We start from the raw sequence: 13,028 nt of genomic DNA, 5'->3' as shown, positions 1-13,028 counted from the left end.
GAGTCAATAAAAATAAGGGAATCCTGCTCCACATCATGACGGTGAAAGAAAAAGAGGGCTGGCAGTTAGCCGAGGAAACTCCAGGAGCAAGACACATTTATTGAAAAATGATGTCACTGAAATGAATCATGTTCTAAATTATGTGCACATTTACATTTTCTGAAAACATCAAGAATCAAAACAATACTGTCTCACTAATCTACATTTGGATTGGTGTAGGCTGCTGTGTATAAAGCCAAAGCTGTGTACATTCTGCAGAAACTCAACAACTGCTACAGCTTACATCTTTCAATGAATGTTTCCTATCAGGATGTGAAAACTTGCTTTATGAACTTCCAGAGTTTAAAAACACATCAGAGGACACAAGACCAGACTAACATCATATGTAGAGGTACAGAAAAGATAAAACATACAGCATAAATGTAGTTCCAAGAGAGTCAAGCTGCAGACCAACACTCTGAGCCAACTCTGCTCCTCCACTGTTGGAAAGAAGTGATGTCACACCTCCACTGTCAGAAAGAAATACGTAATGAAACATTTTAAAATAAAGTTGCCTTTAACATTATATTGGGTAGACACTTACATATATTTCTGCACTTTGATTACCTTGGTTAACTTAATTCCTTACTTCAAATTGTCTGTAGGTGTGGGTGTGTGCGTGAATAGTCGTGTGTCAGCCCTGTGATTGACTGGCGACCAGTCCAGGGTGTACGCACCCTTTCATCCAATGACAGCTGGGATAGGCTCCAGCCACCCGCAACCCTGACCAGGATAAGCAGTTCAGAAAATGAATGAATAAATAAACTTTATTCCTGGGTAACTTTGCAAACAAAAAAAAAGAAAATATATAAAATGCAACCCCTGAAGTTAAGTTAATTTTATTTTCCATATAGGGCCAGATCACAGCAGAAGTAATTTAGACTTTCCTCTTTCATAAGAGGATCTCAGGTCTATACCTTGTTTTTTTTTTTTCTTTCTTTCTTTCCTTTTTTTTTTTTTTTACTTAACAGACAATATAGCCTTATTTTATTTATCCAATTTACATTACAGGGCATCATTTGTTCATCATCAGGACTGAATTTGTCCTTGCGCTCCTTCACGTGCGCATTTACACAAAATTAACCTATGTAGCAAGCACACTACATATAGCGGACATAGCACCAACACAAGAAACATCTCCAGTGACTTCTCTGAGAAGATGCAACACTTGCTCTCCTGAGCATGCCGCCGCTGTCAACTGCACCCCTGCAAATGCTCTAAACCTGAATAGCACAACATAAATTGGTGGGCACCACCATTTGGTCTGATGATCTTGAGCGTTTCATTTGTGCAACAGTCCTGTCACAACCTCTGTTTTTACATTCATTGTTGTTTTCACTGTAAAGGGGAGCCTTTTTTTCCGATATTTTTCATTTTTATTTTTATTTTTTATTTATTTTTAACATATAGGCTGTTCACTTATATAAAGTAGAAAAGTGGCATCTGTTAATCAATTAAAGACGCATTAAATCATAACAAATATAAATAATTAATGTGTAAAGGGGGAGCCTTTCAGACATCTACAAGGATTTTAATTACGTCACATCCATTCCACAGTGGAGGTGGCTCCCGGTTCTCAGTGGTGGAGCTGCGAAGCAGCTGACAGTGGAAGTCTGCAGCTAGACCCCTTTCAATTCTGATCCTGACATAAAAAATCCTGACATATTTTCCCTATTTCTCCACGAATGGAGAACATGTTCTTTGGTCAGAAGCAGAGTTTGCTGATGTTTATGCTGCACGTAACACTGCGGAAAACTGACCACTGGTCATCTGGGATCAGGAGGAGAATTGACCCTATGGTTAAGCCACGCCCCCTCCACTCACCAAACTTTGATGTGGCTTTGAGGCTATTCTTTTTTTTTTTTTTTTTTTTTTTTTTATGTAAATGGGTTACAACTTAAGCAGCAGTTAACCCTATTTAGTCTTTAGTTGATTAAAAATGCTTTTCCTTTTTTTTCTTATCAACTAAAACTGTAAGCTTTAAGGATATAATAATTATTTATGGCAATAAAATCTCAACATGAAATCTCTATTGACTGTGATGGATGACGTACCTGGGAGCAAAACTTGAGCTGTAGAGTAGTTTTAATTCTGTATTTTATTTACTAATTTATTTATTTATTTAGTTAGTTTTACCAATTCAGACCTGTGTTAGTATTCAAATTTATTCTAAAAGTCTCTTCAAACTCTTTGGAAGACCATTTTTTGATGTGCCATACTCAAACAAATCAACTTCCCTGATCTTAATGCCTAGCCAGCTGTAGCACACCATGTGTTGAATCCATTTGGTAAAGAAATAAAAAGAAAGTATGAAAAGAAAATGTAATTAAATATAATTCTAATAGAGTTAGAGAATGAAAAGATGGTGTAAAAGAGAAAGTAAATGGTAGAAATGAGAGCAACAGTAGTTGATTGTTGGAGACCGGTTCAGAATCCAGAAAGCTGTGCCTCTAACACTTCACCTGATGTCCTTGCTGACGTATTCCCCCTCCACGGTAAAATCATGAAAACTCAGTGACATCACTGACTTTACAAGGGAGTGCATCTCCCTAATTTGACACAGCCCTTTAGGAGCTGCGGCGTCTAATTTCCTCAACTTCCAATGAAGAGCGATTTAATTTTTACGATGTAAATTTGCCCTTCAACATAAAAAATGTTTCAGAGCTAAATTGAGTGAAGTATGGATCAGCGTTTTCAAAATATTAAATCATCTTTTGGCCGTTGTTGGGTCTGTCAAGTTGAGGCTGCTTTATCCTTCTTTTAGGATTGCTCATATCTTTGGGTACAAGGTCACTTATATATTAAACTAATGATTCAAGTGATGACTTGATATCTCTTGGCGTAGAAAAATGCTGTTTCAGAGCCCGTCCCAGGAAGTTATATAAATGCTTAATTGGGTTCACATCAGCTTGTTAAAAAGTCCTTGACATTTGGCTAACTCCACAGCCTTAGTGCCAACCACTGGGTGACCACTCAGTCTGAGTATGAAGGGAGGTTTTTGTTCTACAAAGTTCGTCTCACATCGAGAAAAGATGAATCAAGAGCGAAATAGCAGGACGGCTCTCTTTGTAACCCCGCAACCCAAAACATACTGAAGCAGGGACTTTGGAGAAGTGGTCAGAGTCATTCTGCACTGTGAGCAGACTGTGGAAAGTTTCACCCACCAGTATGCCCTTCATTCTTTAACCCTTTAAAGGGGAAATATCATGCTGATCCCTGATTTAATACTTACATATAATAAAATAAATGTGTAAACAAGACCTTTCACCCCCTGAATTTTCAAAAAAAATGAGATATTGTATTTTTTCTGATATCCTAGAACGAGATTTGATGCCTCTGAAAATAGGTCATTGCCAGTTGGCCGCAAGATTTCAAACGTCGTGACGACACGAGGATCCTTTCTTTTTATTGGAGTAATCTGATAAAGCAGCTCCTCCTCTGTGATGTCAGTTAGTCACACAACCGCTACTGAGGGATACACCCACCTAGAGCCGAGTATAAATAAAGCTTCCTACTAGCTCTGGCTAACTTGACTGAGTGCTGGATGCAGGGACTCTGCTCTGCTGAGCAGCTCGGCTCTACATGGTGAATTAGCAGTTACAACACCGTAGTTTTAGCAGACGTCGTAATACTTGTGGGACTGTGATATTTGCATGCTTGTTCTGACATGCACTGTGAACCTGGACCACAATAATGCAGCGGTAATAACATAGTGAGGAACTGACGGTAGAGGCGATCTTTAGACTACACTTTCAGCATGATGGATAAAACAGACAGAGAAAAGTGAAGGAGCAGGATGGAGCCCTGTTATAGAAATAGTTTATTGGTGAAGTCTGCCTGTATTTCCATGTATAAACTATACATGTTACAGTACCGCTTTGACTCACCACACTGAAGCGTCCTGTGATGATCTGTGTCCAGGTGGATTTTCTTCCTCCTGAGCTGCAGAACTGTCCGGGTCTGACTCGGGGTCCAATACAAAAAGACGTATCCTACACTCTGCCATTTTATTAGTGCTATCAATGCCTTACGGTGAAGTTTTGGCAAATAGCAAACTCGCTCGGTCTGCCCCATCCAATATGGCGATTTTGTAAATACTGCCATGCTGCAAAAACCGCCCCCCTGGCTCTACCCCCTCCGCCCCTCTATAGAACTGACCTATCAGAGCACAAAGGGCTGTGACGTTGCAAGGTTACTGGAGGTCATTCTCCAAACGGAGCGTTTCAACGAGATCTTCAGAATGGCCTAAAATGAGGATATTGAGAACACTATTGTGGGGCAATGAAGGAACTAAATGACTTGTACTGAGGGCAGAAATGCTTTACAGGCATCCTAGTCTGGCATAGTGAAAAGGAGAAACAAGCATGATATGTCCACTTTAAACTTTTTTTTTTTTTTTTTACACCTTCACCTCTGTCCTCTCCTTTCCTCCACCCTGCTGACTCCTCCATCAGCAGTGTTCATTTCTTTTTTAGCCTCTCACAGCCTTTCTGACAGCAGCAGAGTGTAAACAAGGTCCTGCTGTTAATGGCAGTAGGGGTGTGACAAAATATCAATATGAGAATACATCGCCGTCTGTTGCTTAATATCAATAGTTAAACAAAAACTGTGACACTTCAAACAGATTTCCCTGCCACTGGATTCACAGTGACACCACGTCATGACTCCCCGCTGCCGCCCCAATGACATGAATCAGAGCAACATAACAGAAGTTAATTGGCTGAAGAGGAGGTTGACAGAAGAAGACAGTGGGTAACGTTGGAGAGGGATGAAAGAAGTTAAAGAGATGTGCTGAAAATTTAAAAAAAAAAGAAAGAGAAAAAGCTGCTCCAGCTCTTTTTGTTGAGAGGAGATGAAAGGTGGAGGATTTACTCAACTCAGCAGAGTTTCACTCGCTCAACGTGGGTGGAGTTCATGAGCCAGGAAGTACTATGTAATAATTACTGTCTGATTTGTTGACAAGCAAAGGTTTGGTGCTCACTGACACCAGTGCAAAAATTTAACTTTGAGCTGCAGAGACGCTGCTGCAGGTACAGTCACACAGGTCATTGTAAAACAAGTGTATTATGTTAACAGTTTAAGGAATAAAAAATAAATACCAGCTGTACAAACACAAAGTAGAAAATGTAAGATGTGATTTTTGCTTTTTATCATGCATTCATTTCTTTTTATTTCAGTGGTTTGAAAGTGTTTTTATTTGTATTTTTATAACGACAAAATCACAGCAGCTCCTTCTCTGCTCCATCACTGCATTGGCTCTGATAGGTTTGAGTTCAGGTCAATGTGTCAACTCTCACTCCCTCCCTTTGTTGTATTCCTGCTGCAGCCAAAATCCGGCAGGTCGGAGCCCTTGGGATCAGATACAAAGCCATCTGTTTTTGCAGGATACCACAGCAATGACATCATTATGCACTAAGCCGGTCAAAGGGACAGGAAGTCAGGCACTGAAACCACATTAACCCTTCAAACCCTAAGGTCCCCAGTTGGGGGACTTTGAGGTTTTGTGTATCTGATCACGAGTTGTTCAGAGATGCTCACCCTGAAGTATCAGTGTGTCGGAAAGATACGGAACCACCATGGTACTGGGAGACAGTGATCTGCCATGTAAATGAATATTTCTTTTCTTTTTTTTTTTTTTTTTGAAAATCTTTATTCAGCCTGCTCATTTATATCTAAAGGTCGCAGTTAAGAATTCACTCACAACTTAACCAGAAATCATTTGTAGTTTGGCAAACATACAAAATTTATAGTCAGAATTCATGGCAATAGCCACAACCACATAAAGAGTAGAGTCCCACAGGGCAGGGGAAACAAATAAATAAATAAATATGAATACATCTTCTTCAAAGCTAACGACAAATAAGTCCAAAAACACAAAAGTTGTTGTAAAAATGACTGTGATCTGATCTGTGCCTGTAAGCAGAGAGCCTGTCCCACTTTCTCAATCTTTGATGTGTTTCTTGTAAAAAGTGTGTAGCGTGTTTGGGACAGGTGGGTGAGGGGTAGATAGTAAGGGATATCAATCTAATTTTAATCATGGATGAAAAACTTGTTTTCATTCATGGGTGGTCATGCCTATTTGTTTGATCATCTCTGCCCTCCTGAAATGGTCAGTGTGTGGGAAACTCAGTGTCACAGTGGGCCATTTCCTGCCTGCTCACAATGAGGATTCTTTTCTATATTTGGTCTACATCTGACTCCTCACCCTCAGTCCATCCCACTGTGTACCTCTGTGTCTTATTCCCCTCGTGGCGTCCCATGTCCCCATCGCAGTGTGACAGAGTGGGCACCCCAGGGTGACTTAAATGTTTAATGACCACAGCCTGTGGCAAGGAGGGCCGCTCTCCTCTTCCTCGATGTTCTTTTAGGCGTACAGTACAGCGTGGGACTTTACTCACGACGACATCGGGCTCCTGTCACTTCTCCTTCTTACACTCTCACTTTGCAGACTGTTTAGTCCCTGAGCTGCCACTCCCCATTAATCTCCATCATTCCCTCGCTCTCACTTCTGCCTCTTGGCATCTGTCCGTGTTCTCTCCTCTCTGTCTCCAACTCCAGCTCTCTGTATCTCTCTTTTTCATCATCTGCTCCCTCCGTCACCCTCTGTCTCACCCTCCTACTCTGTGTCTCTTTCTCCCATTCTGTCTCTTCCTGTCATCCTGGGTTATCCCCTCCCCTGGTAAATAGATATGAGCCAAAGTCACATTGCATGTCAGCTGCCTGAGAACACATTTTTCAATCAGCATGTTTACACCCAGCACGCATCGTAATGCTGCTCGTGATTCGAGAGGCTGTGGAAGGCGGGGATGAATTGAAGTCAGGCATTGAAACAGGGCTTTTGATTATAGGAGGTTTAGATTAGGCAGGTGGGTGCACTGAAAAATTTACCACTTCTCTGCCTTTGATTTAACACAGTGTTATTATCTCCCTTCTCTTTTTTGTCTCTCTGATCTATTCCCCTTTTTTCACGGCAGTCCCTGGCCTTACACCATCTTCCAGCGCGGGTTTGATCTTGTGATGGGGGAACAACCCTCTGATCGCATTTTCAGGTAAGAGAAACATCACAAAACTTTGTTTTATCCCACTACACATCCTGGGTGCTGCACAATGCATGCTGCATGAAACAGCGAACAGTGGAGTAAGGATTTATCCTGGTCCGCTGGCTCTTTTGTGAGCTCAGGTTGCAGAATGCCTCCAGGAGCTGAGTCTGTCAGTTATGAAGGTGTTATGTAATGAAGTGAGATTAGATTTTGAAATTGAAAAAGCAGAGGCACTCTGTTTTCTCCCGGGTCTGATAATCACTGCTCTGATCTCTGAAGTAAAGTTGTAATCTTGTGGCAATATACTTGTTATATTGACTGGAGTAGGAAATTCAATTGGCCGTGGAAGTCAGAGATTAAAAAAATGAGCAGTGTATTTATTTATTTTCCTTCAAATTGTCATTTTAACAATCATAATGTCCCGCTAAGTGTGACAGCAGAATAGCTGAAAGTAATGATGAATTATAGTAGCATCTGCTGTTACTGTCTGTGCACATTTATGTGTGTTTATGATGCCTCATCTAAAGCCCTGTTCCCACTAAGCCGTTCAGTATGGATCAGTACAGTTTGTAATAACTCCAACAGAGAAGAAAAAACGCCACACAGTAAACAAAGACCAACGATGGAAGACATCCAATAATTTGCCTTTTTTGTGACTGACATGTGGCTCTTTGTTTCAAAGCACAAACACGTTTTGTTTCTTTACTACTGCATTACACAGGAAGTGACAATTCTTTTGACCAATCATCAGACTGCAGTGTTTCTGGCTCCACCTCCTGAGGTCAGATCCGTAAGTCTGGCACCCCAACAGAAGGGTTCAAAAAAGTGGGACAGTCTGTAGGTAGGTCGGTAATTTGGGGACCTGTTCTGGTTTTAGTGATAGGAAATGCCAGAAAATACATGGAAACTGGTCTAAACCACTTTGTGGAATTGAGACTTAAGTTCCCCCTGATTGATCAGGACCCCAAAGCAACCTTCTTTTGTTTATTTATTTATTTTTATTTACATGTTTAAAGGATAGTCCCTTAAGATGCAGCATCTTGTTTTCGAGGGAGTCCGTTTCTCGATAACACTGTCACGATGGAAATGTCAACATAACTCTAACCACAGACTAAGGTGAATTAATTTGACTAACATCAATCTGCCTGAATAGTCAGGTTATTTCAACATTAGTTTGTTTCTTGGGAAAAAAAAAAAAGAGATAAAAATGGAAATGAAACAGCAGGTCAGATAAATAACAGAATCTGTTTGGAGAGAAAATGCAGAAATATCAAAAACAGCAAATGAAGAAAACTCCGAACTGAACAACATGGAGATTACAAAATCAAATGTCACAAACTCTGCAACAGGGTAGAGGAACTTGACCAGAGGTGGGCCCAATGAATGATGCTCCACCCTCATTGTTACCTCCCCACCAGTGGAAATGTTTAATTTCATGTGAGCACTAATTGGTAAGTTTGGGTGTCTTCAGGAGGCTGCAGAGGGAACTGACAATAGCAGGATAGCAGGTAGGTCATTTTGACTGTCTTTGCCTCCATGTTGGGACGGGGAGTTTGAGTAATATTGGATCAGAGTTGACGAAGGCTGTGAAAGAGTAACCCACACAATCCATCTGCAAACTCTCAAACCAAAACAAGGCCCTGAGAGAGGAGTTCAGGAGTTAAATAAAGAACCCTGTTAATCACTTAACTACAGCGGCCAGTGGGTGTCAGATGATTTGAAAAGCAACAACATGAATGCAAAAGCTAAAATACAAATGCAAAAGCTAAAACATAAATGCAAAAGTTAGATCACAGATGCAAAAGCTACAACATGTACACAAAAGCTAAAACACAAATGCAAGAGCAAAAACAAACGTACAAAAGTTACAACACAAACGCAAAAACTACAACATTAATGCAAAAGCTAAAACATTAAAGCAAGAGCAAAAACACGAGTGCAAAAGCTACAAAACAAATGCAAGAGCTACAACATGAATGCAAAAGCTAAAACATTAAACAAGAGCAAAAACACAAGTGCAAAGGCTACAACATGAATGCAAGAGCAAAAACACGAGTGCAAAAGCTACAACATGAATGCAAGAGTAAAAACACAAGTGCAAGATCTACAACACAAACGCAAAAGGTGGAAAATGAATGCTAAAGCAAAATATGAATGCAAAAGCTACAACAAGAATGCAAGAGCAAAAACACACATGCAAAAGCTACATCATGAATGTATTTCTTTGTTCTTGCATTCATGTTACAGCTTTTGCATTTGTGTTTTTGCTTTTGCAATAATGTTGCAGCTTTTGCAAATTGGCTGACTCCTACCAGCCACCATACAGTACCTTTTCTGCAACACCTAACAGTCACTAGTACTGAAACAGTTCATTAAATTACTCATTAAAAACAAACAAACAAACAAACAAACAAACAAAAAAAAAAAACTTATAAATGAATAAGTGTGAGGTGATTAAGGTTAGGAAACATGAGGTCTGGCTCCTTATGAGGACAAACACTCCACTCTGAGAGGCACAGTGTGCCATAATCTATGGTATGTACTGTCGTCAATTTCAGTTTCCATTTTGTCTTTGCTATCCTATAGCCATCTTTATGGTTTCAGCTCCATTATTACAGTCTACACATCTTTTTTTAAAAGATTCCTATTTGACCAGTTTCTAAAGAATTTGAACATCCACAGCTCCACTAAAGTGTGTGATATTTTCCACGTGATGTATGTCATTGATTGTATTTACCTACTCTTCTACTGTTGGAGGGTCAGAGTGTAGCCAGCATCTAGTGATACCTTTCTTTGCAGCAGATATCATTATTCTGAACAAGCATTAACTGGTATAGTCTGTTTTGCTCAGAAAGAAACTTTTGTTTAGGTACAAATAACATATTGTTTAGGTATATTCAGTCTAAATATGTTTTCCTCAGTTTTTTGAGCCTCTTTCCAGAAAGTCAAGCAAGTTTTGGGCAGTCCCAGAGTCTATGCCAGTGGCCTGCCTACTGGTTTCCACAGTCTCCTCAGCATCTTGGGGCCTCTCTCGTGAAATGTGTCTTCTATTTTGGCGTGAAAAAAAATCTCATCAGACATTTTCGTACGAACTCCCTCCAAGTGTGTGAGTCAGTGCTTTTCCACTGAGTTCATCTCGATCTACAGGGTCTCTTTTATAACATTTATTGTAGTGGTTACATACTTGTGAGTATGAGTGTTATGAGTCTTGTTGTGCTGCAAAGGCCGAAAGAAGCCTCGTTCCAGCACAACACAGCACTTAACAATACCAGCACAGTGTTTTCTAACAATTTCAACAAAGCTCTTCTTCTTAATGCAGCGAATTGAAAAACTTGAGAAAACCTACACATGATGCATGATGTGTCTCAGTGTGAGTCTCTATATCCCACCATGGCTTACACTGGTGGTGCTACAATAAAGAAATAAAACCCGTAGAGTTTCTGTAATCCCCATCTTGTGTCAGTCTGCTGTCTTTGGCGTTGAGCTGATATTTCCTGGAAGCTTTGATACTCTTCCCTCAACGCTAGCACGTTTTCTACAAGAAGGCGTTCTCCCTGCAACCCCTTCACAGCTGTGCAGTTAAAAATCTCTCAGCTCCCACTCAGCCATCTATCCTAATTTAAATGTTTCGGCCTTTTGAACTCCTCGAAAACAAGCCCGTCAGCCAAAGCTCAGAAAGAGACCTTGAAGATCAGCAAGAGCTTGGAGAGCGATACAGCCATCCTCTTGTTTGCCAAAGCAGATATTAGCATTAAACACGGAAGCAAATAAGGCAATTAGAACCGCAGTGGCAAAGAGACTAAAACATAACAAAGCAAACTCATGGATGCATGCTAAATCCTCCTGTGTGGAAGGAGATAAATGCTGAGAGTCAGCATTCAAACACACAGCATTTGTTACTGGCACAGTATCAACCACCAGGAGTTTCTCTGAGGACTGCAGACATGTTTTCCACTCAACAACTGTTTCCTCATGGGGCCTTTTAGTGTTTTTCACCTCCACTTTCTCTAAGGATGCTCCGAATAAGATGTATAGCAGCTCACTAGTCCCTAGATGTCTATTACAAAGCAGAGCTTGTTAAATTGCAGCTAATATGTCCTGTGGTCACCCATACACGTCAGACTGCATCACAGGGAATTTCAGCAGTTCTGCCACACCGTCCCAGGAGAGGTGGTGAAACGGCTTCTGTAAGAGGCAGCAACAGCTTTTGGAGAAATTATTCAGAAGTATTACCATTTTAATAGAACGACCACTCTTTAATGATGTTCCTCGACTGAGTGTTTTGCAGTGAATGGAAAGACATGCAGCAAGTTGATCCAAAGAAAACTTAACTTTGAGACAAATTACTAGGATGTAATTAAGCACCTCATTTCTACAGTGGTTTAATTTTCTCATTCTTAGTGAGCGGCTAAGAGATATTCAGGGTCCACAATCCTCTGCCCTTTCCTCATGCCAACTTAGCACTTTTTAAAATGCAAATTGGACAAATGTGGATGAAGGAATGTGTTTAGTTTGCATAAAATTGGTTAACCATTTAATCAACAAGTTCCGCTCTTTTGTGCTACAAGTATTCATGAATAATTCATCAGTGTTAATAATGCATTTCATGTTAATCAGCATGCACTGTTTAACTTTAAGTAGGAAGTATTACATTTCATCTGCAGAGTGTTTAAAGATTGATGATATCCATTGACGCACAAATAAAGAATTGTTTTAAAGCCCTTGTTCCAGACATCTGTTGTTTACAGATTTATAGCCCTCTTTAGTCTCGGGGGAAACTCTTATTGGCTCTTCTTTGTCAGGGTTTCCCATTTGGTATGCATTGCGTCCATTAGCTCACAGTGTCCTTCTGTTCCAGAAAGAGCTATGCAGAGAGGATATCTTTGCTCTAAGGTAAAATAAATAACCCGTGATCAATGAGATGCCATTATTTTGAAACACTGATGCAGCAAAAGCATCCATCTTTGAAAAGTAGCCCTTCTGACGGTGCATTGTTGTGTTTTTTATACAAAACCGAGATGGAGTGTTCACGGAAAGTGGTTGTGCACATATGTTACACTTTAAGGCAAGGATTTTTGACCTCTTTGTTAAAACAGCTATCCAGCCAACAGACAGAAATGACTTATGACCATTAGATTGGTGAGTTAAAACCACTTAGACACATTACACTGCCTAATCTTTCAAATGAGCCCTGATTGGTTGAGTGGGGTTGGGGACAGATGGGCGTATGACTTCCATGTCCTTGTTCCTGTCTTAATACAGTAACCCTGAATGATTGGGATATACCACTCATTGGCGAATGGTGAGGACAGCAACTGGGTCAAACAAACAGTAGCCCTTCTGTTGGTATTCAATGTAAATGTCTCACACTCTTTGAATGTTATCAACCTGGTAAATCCTCAATGATTGCTCCCGTTAAATGAAACTAAACTTGTGAATTTCTAAATGGAGAAAGGAGGAGTGAGTTGTCCTGAGTGTCCTGTCATATAAAACCGGGCCTTTTTCAAGTTTGGGCAGGAGCTGAGTCAATCTGTACATAACTTGACAAGTATCATACCTAAAACTCACCAATGGATTGAAGCACAATGAACGTAGTTATGTATGAGGAACAAAGAAAACCATGTGGTCTTATGGTCCTTGGTGAAAAGAATACCAGCAGAATTCCCTGATATTCAACTTTAGTGCAACTAAAAACAGCCAGTAATGGTCCCTAACCACTGGCCAATCATAGCACAGAAAGCCAAAACAAGCAGGATTTTGAAAATATGCTAGCTTTGTCATAGTCTGCATGTTAACTTAACAATGTATTCAAAAAAAGAGAGCCAAAAGGAAAAGCAAAGGCACAACCTTAAATGCTGGAATATTGCACCTGTGTAGAAGTGCAAAAAAGTGTCCACTTCAGGCTGGCTGCAAAGACCAAGGAAATCCCATTTTTACAGCAGAATTAAA

General features: G+C 40.2%; 1 protein-coding gene across 6 annotated transcripts in view; it reads left to right on the top strand.

The window, feature by feature from the left end:
• Nucleotides 1-13,028, top strand: part of astn1 (astrotactin 1) — a 663,514-nt gene that overhangs the window by 193,696 nt on the left and 456,790 nt on the right. For all 6 annotated transcript variants that reach the window (XM_074688258.1, XM_074688257.1, XM_074688256.1 and 3 more), the window contains one exon: nt 7,014-7,088. In XM_074688258.1, coding sequence (XP_074544359.1) covers nt 7,014-7,088 — 75 coding nt within the window. The remainder of the gene's footprint in view (nt 1-7,013; nt 7,089-13,028) is intronic.

This window comes from Halichoeres trimaculatus, unplaced genomic scaffold (genome assembly GCF_033239565.1).
Source record: "Halichoeres trimaculatus isolate MK-OKI-2021-1 unplaced genomic scaffold, fHalTri1.1 fHalTri1_scaffold_15, whole genome shotgun sequence".
Classification (NCBI taxonomy): Eukaryota; Metazoa; Chordata; class Actinopteri; order Labriformes; family Labridae; genus Halichoeres; species Halichoeres trimaculatus.
The sequence above is the reverse complement of the archived record's forward strand: the minus strand, read 5'-3'. Positions and strand labels throughout refer to the sequence as shown.